Source organism: Zosterops lateralis, assembly GCF_965231275.1.
Source record: "Zosterops lateralis genome assembly, chromosome: 20".
NCBI lineage: Eukaryota > Metazoa > Chordata > Aves > Passeriformes > Zosteropidae > Zosterops > Zosterops lateralis.
Window position 1 is genome coordinate 7378620 of NC_139780.1, and position 14836 is coordinate 7393455.

General features: G+C 41.4%; 1 protein-coding gene across 3 annotated transcripts in view; it reads left to right on the forward strand.

Annotated features, from left to right (window-relative positions):
* DENND1A (DENN domain containing 1A) overlaps positions 1-14836 on the forward strand; it is a 150091-nt gene that overhangs the window by 111251 nt on the left and 24004 nt on the right. For 2 of the 3 annotated variants that reach the window (XM_083875634.1, XM_083875632.1), the window contains exons 14-19: positions 3906-4007; positions 4532-4619; positions 5152-5192; positions 6092-6163; positions 7229-7285; positions 12171-12302. In XM_083875634.1, coding sequence (XP_083731760.1) covers positions 3906-4007; positions 4532-4619; positions 5152-5192; positions 6092-6163; positions 7229-7285; positions 12171-12302 — 492 coding nt within the window. Of the gene's footprint in view, positions 1-3905; positions 4008-4531; positions 4620-5151; positions 5193-6091; positions 6164-7228; positions 7286-12170; positions 12303-12439; positions 12523-14836 lie in introns of those variants that run through there. The other variant, XM_083875633.1, reaches the window with a different exon arrangement.

Below are 14836 nucleotides of genomic sequence, written 5' to 3' on the forward strand. Positions count from 1 at the left end.
TTTTTCTCCTCTTCTGTATTGTCACTAATATTCCACAATAGTTAAAATAGAAAAGGGCCTTTTCATTGCAGGGACCCTGAATTGGCAGCTGCTTTGCATGCCGAACGTCCCAGCTTCAATGGGAGCATTGCTCATGGAATGATTGCAGAACCAGGCCCTGAAATTACCTTGCCAGCTAATGATAAAATCGCATGCGGGCCACAGGGGTTTTTGTGGAATAAATATAAGAGTGGAACAATATCCAGTACACATTATACCAGTAATTTAAAGCATATTCAGGACAAAGAGAGAGTTCCCAGTGCAGGCAGCATCATAGAGATTTGCTGTATCTGATAAAGATTAGGTTTCTCAGCTCATAATACCATACTATTACTTTCCTTTTGTTAGTCTTTCAACACCTACACTCCTGCATTGACACAATATCAAGTAGGAAGAGGAAGAATAGCCTTGTATTTAAGGGACTGAGCAGGGATTAAAGAAATTTCGGTTCTTTTCCCTGGCTCTGCCAGAGACTTTTGTGACCGTGTACAAGTTACTTATTATTTTCATGCCTCAATTCTTGATCTGTGAAATGGAGATCTTTTTTTTCCTTTCTTTTTCCTCCCAGCCCTAAATGCTTTCTTGCTGGCTTCTTTGCACTTCATGTGCCAGGCTCGTTGCTTGAGTTCCAGCTAGGAAGCTGTAGCAGTTGCTTAGGGATAGGAAGTGTCTGGCTGCTGTAGGTGATGAAATCAGGGCAGGCAGTGGCTGGAATTAGCCATATAAACACTTGGAAAGCTGCCTGGCTCCATTACAGTGAAGTACTTCCATTAGTTGTGGGTATTAGTGTGTCATTTTACTTGGTCTAACATGAAAATGTCAGGTATCCTGATGAACTAACAGAGTTTGAAAGAAGAAGCAAAACCATTGCTCTGTCACAGAAGTTTTCTCTGGTTACACCTTTTTTGACAGATTCATCTTTTATTTGAAGTTGGTTTTGTGCCCTCTTGCTGTGTTTCTACCAGAGGCTGTGTCCTGTAGTGAGGAACTGGAAAAAATGTCTGAAATTGGGCTGGTGATAGAGCTGAGCCCTTACATGAGACACTGCATGTTTGGGCTGTGCAGTCTGCATTTGTAATACATGGCTTTAAAATGCTTTTAAGATTGCACTTGGCAATAATAATTTATCACAACTGCTAGTGTCTTTTTGAGCAGAGCCTGAGTGTATTTTTCTCTAGAAGGCGTGTGGTCAAATCTCTGAACACGTGATTTCTTTGTTCCTGAGCTGCATCTTGAGATCCTAATAAAGCTCTGGCATCGTTCACTTAATGCCGGGAGTTTGATCTCTGCTTTCTGGATCCCATTATGACCGAGGTGGATGCAAAGAGCTCTCTTGTGCTGAGCGTATGGACTGGTTATGGGAAGTTATTTGTCAGTGCAGTTGTGAGCTGAATGAGCCAATGTCCTATCAGGTGTCTGTCACCAATTTCAGGTTTTCTTTATGGAATCCTGCTGGCTGGCTGATGATCCTTCTTCACCTGTGATGAGCTAATCTTTCCCTGACATTGCAGACATTGCAGTTCTGGAAAGGTCTGCAGAGCAGTGCCTTGCCTTTGGGTTGCTGCTGTACCTGACATAGGCACAGATCATTCTCCTGTCTGGCTTTATCATTCTGGGTGGAATTAAGGCTGATGAGTCCTAGCATATCCCTGCTGGCTTTACTTTGCCATTTGCAGCATAACCATCAGTACAGGATGTGGTTATTTGCAGCATCTGGTGATAGATAATAAAGGGTGATACATGACTGGCCTGCATGCCCTTGTTTTGCTGTGTCCTGGGGGTGCTGCAGTGGCACTGGACTCAAAGCTGGCCCGCTGTCACATGGACATCTCATAGTGTGCCTTCAGCCCTGTGTTTCACTGTGTGCTGCTGTGCAGAGCTGCTCTCTCTGGGGCTGCTGTGTGGTGGTGAGGCTGTGCCAGAGCAGCCACACACTCCTGAGGCACACATGGCACAGGGTTCATCACTGCACCATGCTACCCATGCTCACACACACAGCTCTCCTGCCTTCTCTGCCACAACTCTGAGAGCTGTCTAAACTGTCTTCAGCTTTGGCTTCTTGGGATTGGTGATCTTCTAGTTGGGTTTTTTTCCCCCTCTTAGAATGAAGTTTTGTGAAATCTTTGTTTGTGTGAGGGATTCTTACTGTTGATCTAATTTGACTCCTGCCTTTGATCTCTGTCTTTGTTACCTTGCTGTTCTGTCCAGCACTCATGTGCTGCCTTCAAAGCACTGTTACCCAGGTGCACACTCCTGCAGGAGTGGGAGTAGTTGGATTTTCATGGCTTCTCTGAGCTCCTCTGTCTTTCCAGAAGCATCCTTTGTATTTGCCTCTGTCCTGTCCTCTGTGTCCTCTCATCTGTGCTGTCTTCTGTCCCACATATTTTAGTCCTTTATACTCACTCTATGGTTCCTGCCATATCCAGTGAGCTGAGGAAAAGTGATTTCCTTAAAATATGAGGGATCACAGTGAAAATTTTTACAGTGTAACTAAACAAAATTGGGCTTTATATTTTAATTTGTATTATGGCTTCTTAAAATAAAACAGCAGGTTTCCTGAAACTCTAGAACAGTCTGAAACAAGTCCTAGACTTCTTTTGTTTTCCAGTTGCTGCCTTAAGTAGTTTTAAGCATTGTTTTAGAATGTGACAGAAAATTCCACTTTAAAAATAGGTCTGGCAGCAGATCAGATATGGGCTGAAACTTTTCAGCTTTTTCAGGGGTCACGAGATGCAGCACTGCCCTGATGAACTTCATTATGCCAGATGAATATAAAATAGTCATATAAAGGGAGATTTGAAAAGACATAAAGAAAAGGCACCTCTTTTTTCATTGCATCTGGGAATCTTAAATCTTACTCTTGTATCTTTAAGATTTTTTCTCTTGTGTTAAGATTGCAGATTAAATGTGTACGTTTTTGTAATAGAAATAATTCTGTGATTCAATCTTGAAATAGATGTGAATTATCTGTAACATTAGAGATCAAGTCAGATTCCTCATCGAGTTGTATTGTGAATACATTAGAGCCTTTGCAGTGCAGTATTTTAGCCTCTGTTTGGCATTTACAGTTGGAAAGGGGATTAATGGATATTTAAGGTATTGATGAATCAAGGCCTAAATTCTAATTGTTGGAACCAGCAAGTTTAGGAGTTGATGAGTTTTTCAGGACTAGCTATTTTAATTATTTCACATGCAAACAAGACCATTCATTTCACACCATATCTGCAGTTCTGCAGGTGTCCCCTCGTGTATAATGTTGTTTGTAAGTAAAGGCTGAGCTGATTAGCTTTATAATTTACAGTTAACCAAATCTGTCAGGAAAATGGTCTTATTGTCCAGCTTGTCTTTTTGTCCTGAAGCTGTGGCTGGGGGTGGAACAGTGTGTGCACCTCAGGAAGGTCAGCGAGGGTGGAAGGCACTAATGCATTCTGAGCTGCAAAGCTCACGCTTGACCTCGATGATTAAAGTTTTTTCTGTTATCCAGCAGCCGTTGAGCCTGAATTGTCTCTCAAGAAGTCAAAAGGTCTAATCAAGCTAATGAACAAACTCAATCATTAGTACTTTGGGAAGGAAGTGTGCTACCACTGCTGGTGCCCCAGCTGCAGGGTGTGTGTTGCTGGAGGCACAGGAGGAGCTGCTGGAGGTGCAGCAGGGCACAGCCACTCTGGTTTATTTTGATCTGCAGTTTTCCAGCATGTTTTTCCATCCTGTGTTGGGACCTACAAATAAAGTAGTTTACTCAGTGCTAGGTAAGGCCTATGTTCCTTACCTGTTTACTTTGGAAGGGAAGAAGGTCAGGTGCAGGCAGTGGATTCAAAGAGGCTCAGTCAAGGCTGTTTGAGTGTTTAATGCTCTGAACTCTGCAGGGTGAACCCATCACTTTCTGTGAGGAAGCATTCGTGTCCCACCGTTCGTCTGTGATGAGGCAGTTCCTGCAGAATGCCATCCAGCTCCAGCTCTTCAAGCAGGTACTGCCTCCAGTGATCCATGGGGAAGCAGATTCTGTAATAATTCAGATGAGGTCTGGGAGACTCCTCCTATATCCCTTGATCCTGTAGTGCAGCACCTCAATTCCCGCTTGCTGCCTTCTCTCAGACTCAGGGGCTGAGGCTTTCTCTATATTGAGAGGTGGATGGGTTTTCCCACTAATGGTCTCTGAGCTCAAGGGTTTTTCTTATCTGAGCATACCTAGACCCAAGATATCTGCTGTAAACTTTGTCCAGGAAGCATATTATTACTGAGCATAGAACTAGTGCTTTAGGGCAGCTGAAAACATGTATGTGTAGCCAAACATGAATGCTGATGTTTAGCTAAGCCACACACCTTTGGGCAGTGATCAACATTCTACCAGTTAGGGTGGTATTTTCATTCTATTTTGCATGCCTACCCAATGCAAACTTGGAGGTTGTTGCAGCTAGTGAAGGATAAAGTCTTTCTGAAAAGATAAAGAATGGGATGGCTGATGTGTTTCTGTCTTTTAATGCTGATGCAGTTCATTGATGGGCGTCTGGATCTGCTGAACTCTGGGGAGGGCTTCAGTGACGTGTTTGAAGAGGAGATAAATATGGGAGAATATGCAGGTAGGAAATATTTTAAGGTAATTTCAGACACTTTTGTTGGCTTACCATTTGTGGGTTATCATGATGTAATTGGTCATTGCTGCTAGGTAAATAACGGAGGCTTAGTGATCCTAGCAGCCTGAAATGTCTTAAGTTTTCGTTCTTTCCTTTGTCAAGAGCTTTGAATAATAATGTATTGTAGTCTGAGTAATTCTTGTTCAGTCATAAAAATCCTCAGCATTACCACTTTATTAAAGTACAACTAAAAGAGTTCTTGCATTGGAGGAAAAAATCTTGGCTTTACCCAGAACCACCTCAGATTTCTTTTAAATGAACTTAAAAACATCTGTGTTCTCAGATGTCTGAGACAACATGGAGAAAACAGGAAAGTGTAAATCTCTCATCAATGTTATGTTTTCTCCTGAAAGAAAAGGCTGGCTGATCTGCTCTGCCCATGCTCCAGAACCACTAAATGTCAACACTTCACATTCTGAGCTTGTTTTCTATTCAGCAGAGGATTACAATTTCTTTGTTTGTGTTTGGTTCTCTGTAGGCAGTGACAAACTGTACCACCAGTGGCTGTCCACAGTGAGGGTAAGCACACAAGATCCTGCCAGACACCCTGAACTGCCCTTGGCTCATTGAAGACTTTCATGTAGTGACAGAGACAGTAAATCTTCAAGCTGTTTACATCTGATTGCATATAATCAAATTTCATGTCTGGAAATGTAATTTTGCATTGAAAGGAGGAAGTACAACATTAGCCAGGGTTTAATTCCTTGGATTTTGCCCTTGTCCTGTGTTTCTCAATAAGGTGCTGTACAGCAATAGTCCATGGGGTGTGGCAGAGGTGTAAAACACCAACCAGATGAACAGATCATTGCAGTTGATGTATCACTGACTAATCACTTTTATTATATTCATCACATGAAATCCAGCTATTCTAGAATTAATGTTTGTGACTGGAGTTAGATTTCATTTTCCCTCAATTTATCCCTTAATCAACTTCTCATACTTTAAAAAGGCACCGTGTGTGATAAACAGGACTGTGGATGAGGGAAAGAAAAAGAGCAAAGTAAAAGCAGATCTCCCCTCTTCAGACTGAACGTACAAGCTGTCCTGAGGCAGAGTCTCGGGCTCAGACATTGAGTTTTGCTCAGGATACTTGTGTCTTAAACTTGGTTAGGGTTTTAGTACAGGACACCCCTGAAGATACAGTGTGTGTCTCACAGTTTGTGAGACAAGGGCACTTGGGAGGCACCCGGATTGTCCCTTGGACAATTGTTGCCTTAACCAGAAGTGGGCAATACCAGAGCGACATTCAGCGTGGTTTTCCTTGGGTCTTTTTCTTTAAATCTGACCTTTTCATACTCAGCTCTGCTAATAAGGATAGTTAATGCTCTGTTATTTTAAGTTAAGAATGGTGGATTTTAGATTGCTGTTTGCTTTAAAGAGCTTTGATAACATTTCTTGCCTTGTTACTGTAATTACAGAAAGGAAGTGGAGCCATTTTAAACACAGTAAAGACCAAGGCTAACCCCGCCATGAAGACTGTCTATAAGTTTGTAAGTATTGAGTACTGGTTTACTACTGAGATAAGAGTCTAATTACAATTCTGTTTTAACCTTTCAAATGAGACTCAAGACTTACATCCATTTTTATTGGACTCACAAAATTACTCAAAATATACATTCATTCAAATTTCAAATTTAAATGAAAAAGTCATTTTGAAATATAAACTCAATTGAAATGCAAAGGACAATGGGAACTTGTGATTTCTTTTGAAAGTACAGATGATAAATTCCATTTATTACACAGAACTCTTTCTGGGAAATAGTGCCTGTGTGCTCTGCTAGGCAGCTCTACCATGTCATCATTGCTCTGTTGGAAATCATTGTTACCTCAGCTTTCCCTGCTTGCAGCTTCATCGAAAGAAGGGAATCCTCTCATTTTCCAAATTGTTTCCATCTTTTCTAAATGTCAATTAATTTTCCCTGGAGATTTCTTATACCTGCTTATTTAGAGCCCAACTTACTGAGTTATTCTTTAAATGGAAGTGTTTTCAGTGCTGTTATCAAACAGCTGGTGTGTTGCTGTGCTATCGTGTGTGGCTGCCAGCTCCACTCTGCCAGATCAAACAGCACAGAAACAAGTGAGGATTTCTTATATGCTCAATTCTGGGAAATAATGCTACAAAAAGCTTGAGATAACCATTCAAACTTTGGTTTTTTCCTGCCTTCCTCCAGCCTGAGAGAGAGGAGTAGGATGAGATTGGCTCCACTAAATGGAACTTGCATCCAGAGCACTGCGAGGAGAGCTTGCAGGTTCACTGCCAGTGTGGAAGAATAGAAGTTTATAGCAAAGATAAATACTTGCTGGGGAACACTGAGGCTGTGCAATGCAAAATGATGAAAGATATCTGTGGCTTCAGAACAGGGAAAACAAAATTTTTACAACAAAGGTGGGGTGGTGGTTTTTGTTTATTTGGATTATTTTTAGCTTTCTGTTTGTTTTAATGTGTTTTCAGTATCCTGTTACATCTTTTTATTGCCATTTTTATTAACTGAAAACAAATTTAGTCACTGCTGGAAATAGAAGGGAATTTTAACGTAAATTAATTTTTCATGCAGGCAAAAGATCATGCAAAAATGGGAATAAAAGAAGTGAAAAACCGCTTGAAGCAAAAGGTACTTGAAGTTCTTATTCAAAATGTATAAGCGCCACGTCTGAAATCCTTAGCCACTGAAAGCATGATGTGATCAATAGGAAGCTGTTTGATACAGTGTTGTTAGCACACTTCAAAATGCATTACCAGCTGTCCTGGATTTTTCACACTTATAAATATTCACAGACAAAAAAAAAAATTGTCTTCAAATACATTAAAGCTCTGACTTAAACCCACAAAAGCCAGAAAATTGAGTGTTCAGCTTGGAGTGGTCCTGCTCCTGTCCTTCCTGCTGGGGCACAGTGTGAGGGGACTGCATGTGGACTGGGAGCACTTCCCTACAGTTCCGTGAACTTTTTGCAAATGGCAAATTGTTGTTATTTTTTCAGTAATCAGTCAGGAAGAATAGCATCATGTTTGTCTGCCATTGGGCAGGGGATTTCTGCATTGCTTGAATGTCTGCTGCAAAGTTCAGACAGGAAGACATTTATTAGAGTTGGTGTCCACTGCTAATTGGAATTATCGCAGGGAAAAATACTCAAACTGTTTGTTGTTTCCCAAATGTGTGTGTGTCTTTGTAAACAGCACCATTCCCAACTGCTCACTGTGCTTGAGGGATGTGTTATCCAGTCCCTGCTGCTCCTTTTGAACCAGAGATACAGTCACACTGGCACACATCTCATGAGTAGATGGGCAGCTCTGCCCTGGCTTATTGCAGATGCTCCCTTTATTCTGTGCATCAGAGCTCTCAGAGTCATGGAGGAAGCCAGGCAGCTGACCTGCTGAGAGAACTGAAGTTCTTATTCAGAAATTTGTATTCGATTTGGGTTGTTTTTCTTTAATCTATGCTCTCTCTGTAAATTTCTTCTCTAAATTTCTAGACTATTCTCTGAAGTTAGGACTACAGATGTTGGTGTGCAGACAGAAATGCACCTGAGCCTGTCACCAGCCTGTTCCTCCAAAGGGGTTTCTGTGCAGCTGGGCTGCCAAGTGAGGAATTGCCTATGTACATTCAAACTGCTGGTGCCTCTCTGAACACTCCAGACATTGCTGCAGAATCTCAGGGAAGAGAAAGTTGGTTCAGATGCTTTTATGTTATTTTATTTTACTGCTCTACCTTATATATGAACACTGTAGGTATAATTTGAAAACAATAGAAACATGAAGCAGTTTTCTTGTAGATGGATTTTTTTTTTGTCATTCCATGTCTTTCACTTCTGGACATAATCTTCCTAAATCATAAAATCTTTGGCCTTCTCATGTGTGTTTCTAAAGCAGTTGGAGCTGTGTAGCATGACCAGATTTTTTCCGACATTTTAAATGCTAATAGAATTGTGTGCTATTGTGTGACATTTGTATACAGGCTGAGAAAAGCCTCATTTAGTCATTGCTTTGTTTTATTATTATTGTTGTCTTCCTGGTCTGTCAAGCAGCAAGCGTCTCTTTAAAAAACACACATAACATTTACAGCTAAATGGCCCAATTTTGTTTCACCTTCCTTATGTGGTGTATCTGCAAGTGAGGTGCTTAAACACGATTGTTCAACATAGGCTTTCACAAGAGAGAGCTGTGAGTAGTTGACACACACTGCTCTACCTCTCCTTCCTTTATTGCTATGTCCTTTTCCATCCCATCCTCTTCTCCGTGTGAATGCAGGTAGGAAGGGAACTAAAATTAGGAATTGCTCTGTTAAAAGTGATAAAAATAGCAAACATTGTTTTGGTCACCCTCATTTTTAATCTGAATGTGCTGTTCCCTTATGGGTCTGTTATGCACAGGTCTATTAATGCATCCTCCCCAGTTTTTATGTTAAGAGCATTGTATTTATCCTGTGTTTCCTCACTAGCATGTGTGAGTGTTAAGTGTCTGACATTCTGGGATCATTAAATACTGACTTTTTGCCAAATTTGGGATGCTAGTCTTTCATCTTCTGAGAGTAACCTAAGGTTATTTTTAAACTGAACTTACTATCCACTGCATTTTAACGTACTATTTTCCATTATTAATACAGAAAGTATGCAGGCCCCTGGTAAGGAAAAGTCAAATATAAACATCCCTTTTCCAGTTTTTGCTGCCAAATCTGAGCAGCTTCTGTACAAGATAGAATTTAAAAATGCAATAAAGCTGGAGGTTCTGCTTCCTCCAACTCTGCATAGCAATGGTGACCTCTTAAATATAATCAAGAGCCCATTTTGCCCTTGGTCTGCTCCAGTCTTGGGTTTGAATTGCAAATGAGAAATGCAGGATTGACCTGTTGAGAGGTCACTGTGGTGTGTGTAAGGTCCTTCTTTAATATGATAGTGGAGATTGAATGGTGCTCCATTTCCATCCCTTGTTCATTTGTGGTGCAGTATTTCAAAGCAACAGAAATAGTTTTCAGAGGATTCTTATGAGTGAGAGCAAATAATTGTTAATAGATACAGCCTGGTAGCTTTATTTTATATCTGATACAGTTCTTTTTTTCTTCTTTTTTTTTTTTCTTCTTTTTTTCTTTATTATTTCCCTTTTTTTTTTTTTTTTTTCTTTTTTGCAAAGGCTGCCTTTTTCCATCTCACAAACCAACCGTGGTGGTCAAGTCCCTCCGTTAGTGGCTCATTTGAAGCTTAACTGCATAGAATTAGGAAGAAGGAGGAATATGAATGGTACCATCCTCAACTTTCAGTCAGGAGAATGGAACTTACTGAAAGCTCTGGCTAAGACAATTTATATAAATGGTTGGGCACTTGGCATTAATATATTCAACATTATTTTAGTTACTAGAGCCCTGTGTGGCTCTAGTTAATGCCTGGTATTCTAGAAACAACTCATTTAGAGCTTTATAACACAACCTGCACAATGTTCAGGACATTCAGAATGTATTTTGCTCCTCTCTAGCCAGTGTTTGCAGTCCATTACAAAATTTAAGGTCAGATTTCACTGTTTTTTTGACTCAAACATGTTTTCATTGAAGATAGAATAGCAACAAACTTTTGTGGAGCAGATTTTGGTTTGATGAGTGAAGCTGTATTGATGATTTGTTTGCCTTTTAGGGGTGTTGAAAAAAATAGAGAGGAATCAAATAATTTAATTCTCATATTTTATTAAGCAGTTTTTAAAAAATATATTGTGGTTTCATTGGAAGTCTGTACACCAAACACAGTGGAAGTAGGCTTTAGGAACATGTTATCTTTTATATGCAATTATATAATCAGAGAAGTAAAGGCAATCTATAGCAATAAAAGCTCAAGGATTTGCAGTGATCGTTACACATCTGAGGGGATTTTGCTTAATGGCTTAATCTCTCTATCTTTTATCTCCTCCCATTCCCCTCATGTCCAAATTTTGCTGTCCTTTTTCTGGTTTTTGGGGATTTGCCTGGGCAGGTGCTTTGCTTTCTGTTGCCTCCCAGCTGTGTGCTGCCTTGGCTGGAGCTCCAGGCAGGGCTGGGAGCAGCCCCTGCTCAGCCCAGGTGAGGTGGCTTTGGCAGCTCCAAGCACCTTCAGCGTGCCTCCACCCCCCAGAAATATGTAAATAGGCTCTGTGTTCAGTGTCATTGCAGGGAATGGTGCTGCCATGGGCTGTGTGAGTTCCAAACTGAGGAGATCCCCTGGAGACTTGGTGCTGTCTGGAGCTGGAGTAGGAGTTTGACAGACACTCGGGTTTCTTGTCAATGCCTTGTTTTGGGGCTCTTTGTTACTAATTCGGAGGACTTTGTTGTACCTTTTCAAGACAAGGTGGCATTGTGCAGCTGAAGGGCGGGGGGAAGAAAAAGTTTTTCTCTCTAGTTTGACCTTAGCAAGTTGTTAATTCCCCAAGATCCTTATGCCTGTTGGGGAACCACTGCTCTACCAGCTGGATCTAAAGAGGGGTCTCATCTTCTCTGTGGAGCAGACAAAGCCCCTTAGAAAGTCCATCCAGCTTTTTGTTTCATTTGACCTAAACACATTAGGTCAGTGTGTGTCCAAAGGAACCATTTCTAATTGGCCATCAGCTTACACGGCTCATTATTGTACCTGAGCGAGCTGGGGGCTCCCAGGGCCGTGTCAGAGGTCAGGGAATCAAAGCCCTGCCGGTGGCAGCAGCCACCCTCAGGTCAGCCTTGCAGAGCTCCAGCCTGTGCAGCCTTCTCTCCATATTTACCCAGCATTATTTCCTTGGCATTGTTGCAGAGATGTAAGGTTTGGGGCCCACCGCGTTAGAGACTGTTTCTCAACTCACTTTCAAACTCTTTGCTCCTTCTCTGAATCCTGGTGTCTTCAAGCCTTTGTCTTTTTCAAAACCTGTGTTACACACCCTGTGCCTGCACTTGCCAAGTCCTCTAACCTGGGCCAGTGGGTCACTTCACTTCTGGAGATGCGAACTAATGTCAAAGCAAACAAAAAGTGTTCTGCCAGGCAGCCCTTGGTGTTGTACCTTCTCCTGGAGGCATATCCAGTGCACACAGACTCCAAGATGAAATGCAAAGCTAACTAAACTCTGAGTTCCATCTCTCCTTGCCACTTCAACCAGTAATTGTTCTGCTATGGATAAATCTGTGCTGTAAGTTAATGGAATTACTGTGTTCATTTAGGTTTACAATAAGCAGAATGCCCTGTCCCTGGGCTTCTGTTGAATTCATTTCTAAAATAGAAAATCTGAGCTATGGCTTTTTTCTCCACATGCACTTCCTGGCTTTTGCGTGTTGAAGTCAGACATTTTATTGAATGTCCTGTTTGCACCACTGGTACTGGGAGGAGAGAGGGGTTGTGTACAAGCTCTGATGGATGAAATGTTTTCTTCTAATGATGTTTTCTTTTCTGTACTTTGGTGTTTTTTTCCCCTAACATCCAAATTGTTAGTCAGCATTATCCTCTAGTGTCTCCTTTGTGCACATTCCCCTCACTCAGGAGTGTTCCTGGCCATGCTATTCACCTTTTCCTACCACACAGGACATTGCCGAGAACGGGTGCTCGGCAGCGCCGGAGGAGCCCCTGCCACGGACAGCACCATCGCCGCTGGGCGACAAGAAGGACCCCAAATTCAGAGAGGACAGAAGACCAATCACAGTACATTTTGGTCAGGTAGGTCTCAGTGTAAAGTTGTTCTCAATCATGTCACTCTGCAAAAGTAGTTCAGAGAAAAGTCACAATAACACAATGTTATCTTTAGTCACTGAACTATGCTATTTTAGTTTTATTTCTGTTGTATCTGTTTCAAGGAGCTTCCAAAACCTGATTTTTCTGGAGTTTGCTGATTCCTTTTGTTCAGACAATGATTTTGAGGAAAATAAACTGTGAGTGAATGGGGGGTGAAGCATAAATATTGTAGAAATTTTATAAACTATTTTGTGGCTGTTTTAGCATACAAGGTGCTACGGCCCTCAGGACTGAGGGTGTAGAATTTAAAACATCCCCTTTTATCTAGCCAGATCATTAGTGTCAATATGGAACGTCCGACTATTAAAGCATTTGAACGTTCTCTGAAAATTAAATGCGATGAATTAAGATGGAAAAATCAATTAATAGCTTGTTAGTGTGCTCCGTATTCAGTATTGACAGCTGAGCTGTTCACATCAGTTACTCGTGTAATGTTTCTTTTGATATGTCTGCAAAACAGAGAGTTTGGAGGGGTTTGAAGAGCTAGCTATTTAGAAAACATTGTAGTTGCTGTGATTTTCATGGAGAAACGTCCAGTATTTATTATCAGTTTGCCAGTGTTCCCCTATTAAGTATAGCCTGATTCAGAAAATAACAAGATTTGTGTTCACAGTTCTCTTTTCTTTTGCTATATCTATTCTTTACACTGTTCTGACTAGAAAACAGGAGGGAATATCTGATTTCTTCTAAGGAAGCAAAGTGTAATTTTAAAGCAACTGTGAAACATTATAAAATGTGAAGCAAACCAGTTTTAGAGATGTGTCTATGAACAGAAACCAGTTGGTGTGGCTGCACTGACTGTTCAGGTATTAGATGGGGCTACCCGAGGTCTGATCAGAGCAATGTTGTCTGCATCCTTTCAGAATTAGATTTATTCTTTCAGTGCTTTCACCAGTGTGCTAAATGTAAGTTCTTGGAGACTTTTTAAAAATCGTTCTCTTCCAATTAAGTATTTTCAGTAGAGATTTATTTTTCCATTACTTTCTGTGCCACTACAGTTGAGAGGAATTGGGGCTACTGGAGGAATGCAGCCATCTAGCTCCAGCAGGGACATGTTACATTTCATTTGAAGCAGTCAGAAATCAGATAATATTAGAATTTATTTTCAGTTTTTCCTTTAGATTTTTGTGAGCGGTGGATGGTTCAAATGTGATAGTAGATTAATGAAATATATATATTTGAGTGGTAAGTGCAAATTTAAATTCATGAGGTTTTTTAACAGTCACTTTCAAATTTTTTAATGATCACTTTTCTGTATCGAAAGAAATACACACATCAGCTTTCCTGACCCCTGGCTGTGGGGAGAGGCTGGCTGAATGCTTATTGCTGCCATCACATTACAAATGTTGGTTTCCAAAACCGATGTGACTTAGCGGTTGTAGAGCTGTCTGACTCCCAGCCTTGGTCCTGGCACGGCTCTGATTTGCCTGGTAGCCCAATGCCAAAACAAAAATGAAATCATACCTTCATCCAAAAGGAAAAGATCTTCAGGTTTATGAAATATAGATTAAGGCTTTGGGGAGGAAAAAAGCAGCAACATTTACTGTATAAATGGGAGATGGCTTCTAACTCGTGATTAAAGGCAGAGATTTTAATGTCACTTTTAACTCTGTCTAGAATACAGAAGGTGGGAACAATTAAAAAGGCACAAGAACTCTGAAATAAGGGCTGTTTGTGCATTCACAGCTCTTCTAAACTGAAGAGGATGAAAGAGGCTTTTTTCTCATTGTCAGGGGCTCTCTCGGAGTGCAGCATTGTGCGGCTGGCAGCGAGGTTTAAAATGCATGCATGCGCCGGGGTCAGCGCCCGGCTCGGGGCGGGCGGTGCAGGGAGCGCGGCCGCAGCGCTGCAGCAGCGCTCCGCCGCCGCGCGGGCCTTTAATTGAGACGTGCTGTCAAAGTGACAAACACATTTGCATACAGTCTATTTATTTTCCTCGGAAAGGTCTGCAGTCTGCTGTTGGTTGAACATTCTTAATCAGCGAGCTGTAAGTGAGCCGGCAGCGAGCTGTCCTGTGCTGGGTGCTTCTCTTCATTACATGACAGATTAGCTAAAGGGGGATGGGCTAGCGAGCCAGCAACAACCTTTAATTTTAACTCATTATCTCTCACCCTAGAGTGAGGGAGTTGCTGGCTTTTCCAAACACAGTTGTGTATCCGCAGTTGTTAGGCTACGAAAAATATCAGTAAAATATCTTGAAATGCCTGTGAAAGCACAGCCAGCCCCTCAGCTGATGGCTCACCAAAATTTGGCAGTAATTAGCTGACTGGGGGAGATTCTGTATGTCCTGGCTCATTTTGGTGAGTGGTGATCAGGCATCACTGCAGAGCCTTGTTTATTGTGGGATTGTTTTAATGATGCTTTTTGTAATACTAAGACATTGTGGGAAAGCTCCCCTTGATGGTGAAAAGAAGGATTTTAGCCAGATAGCCTGGGGCAGTGCAGTAAAGATCTAAACA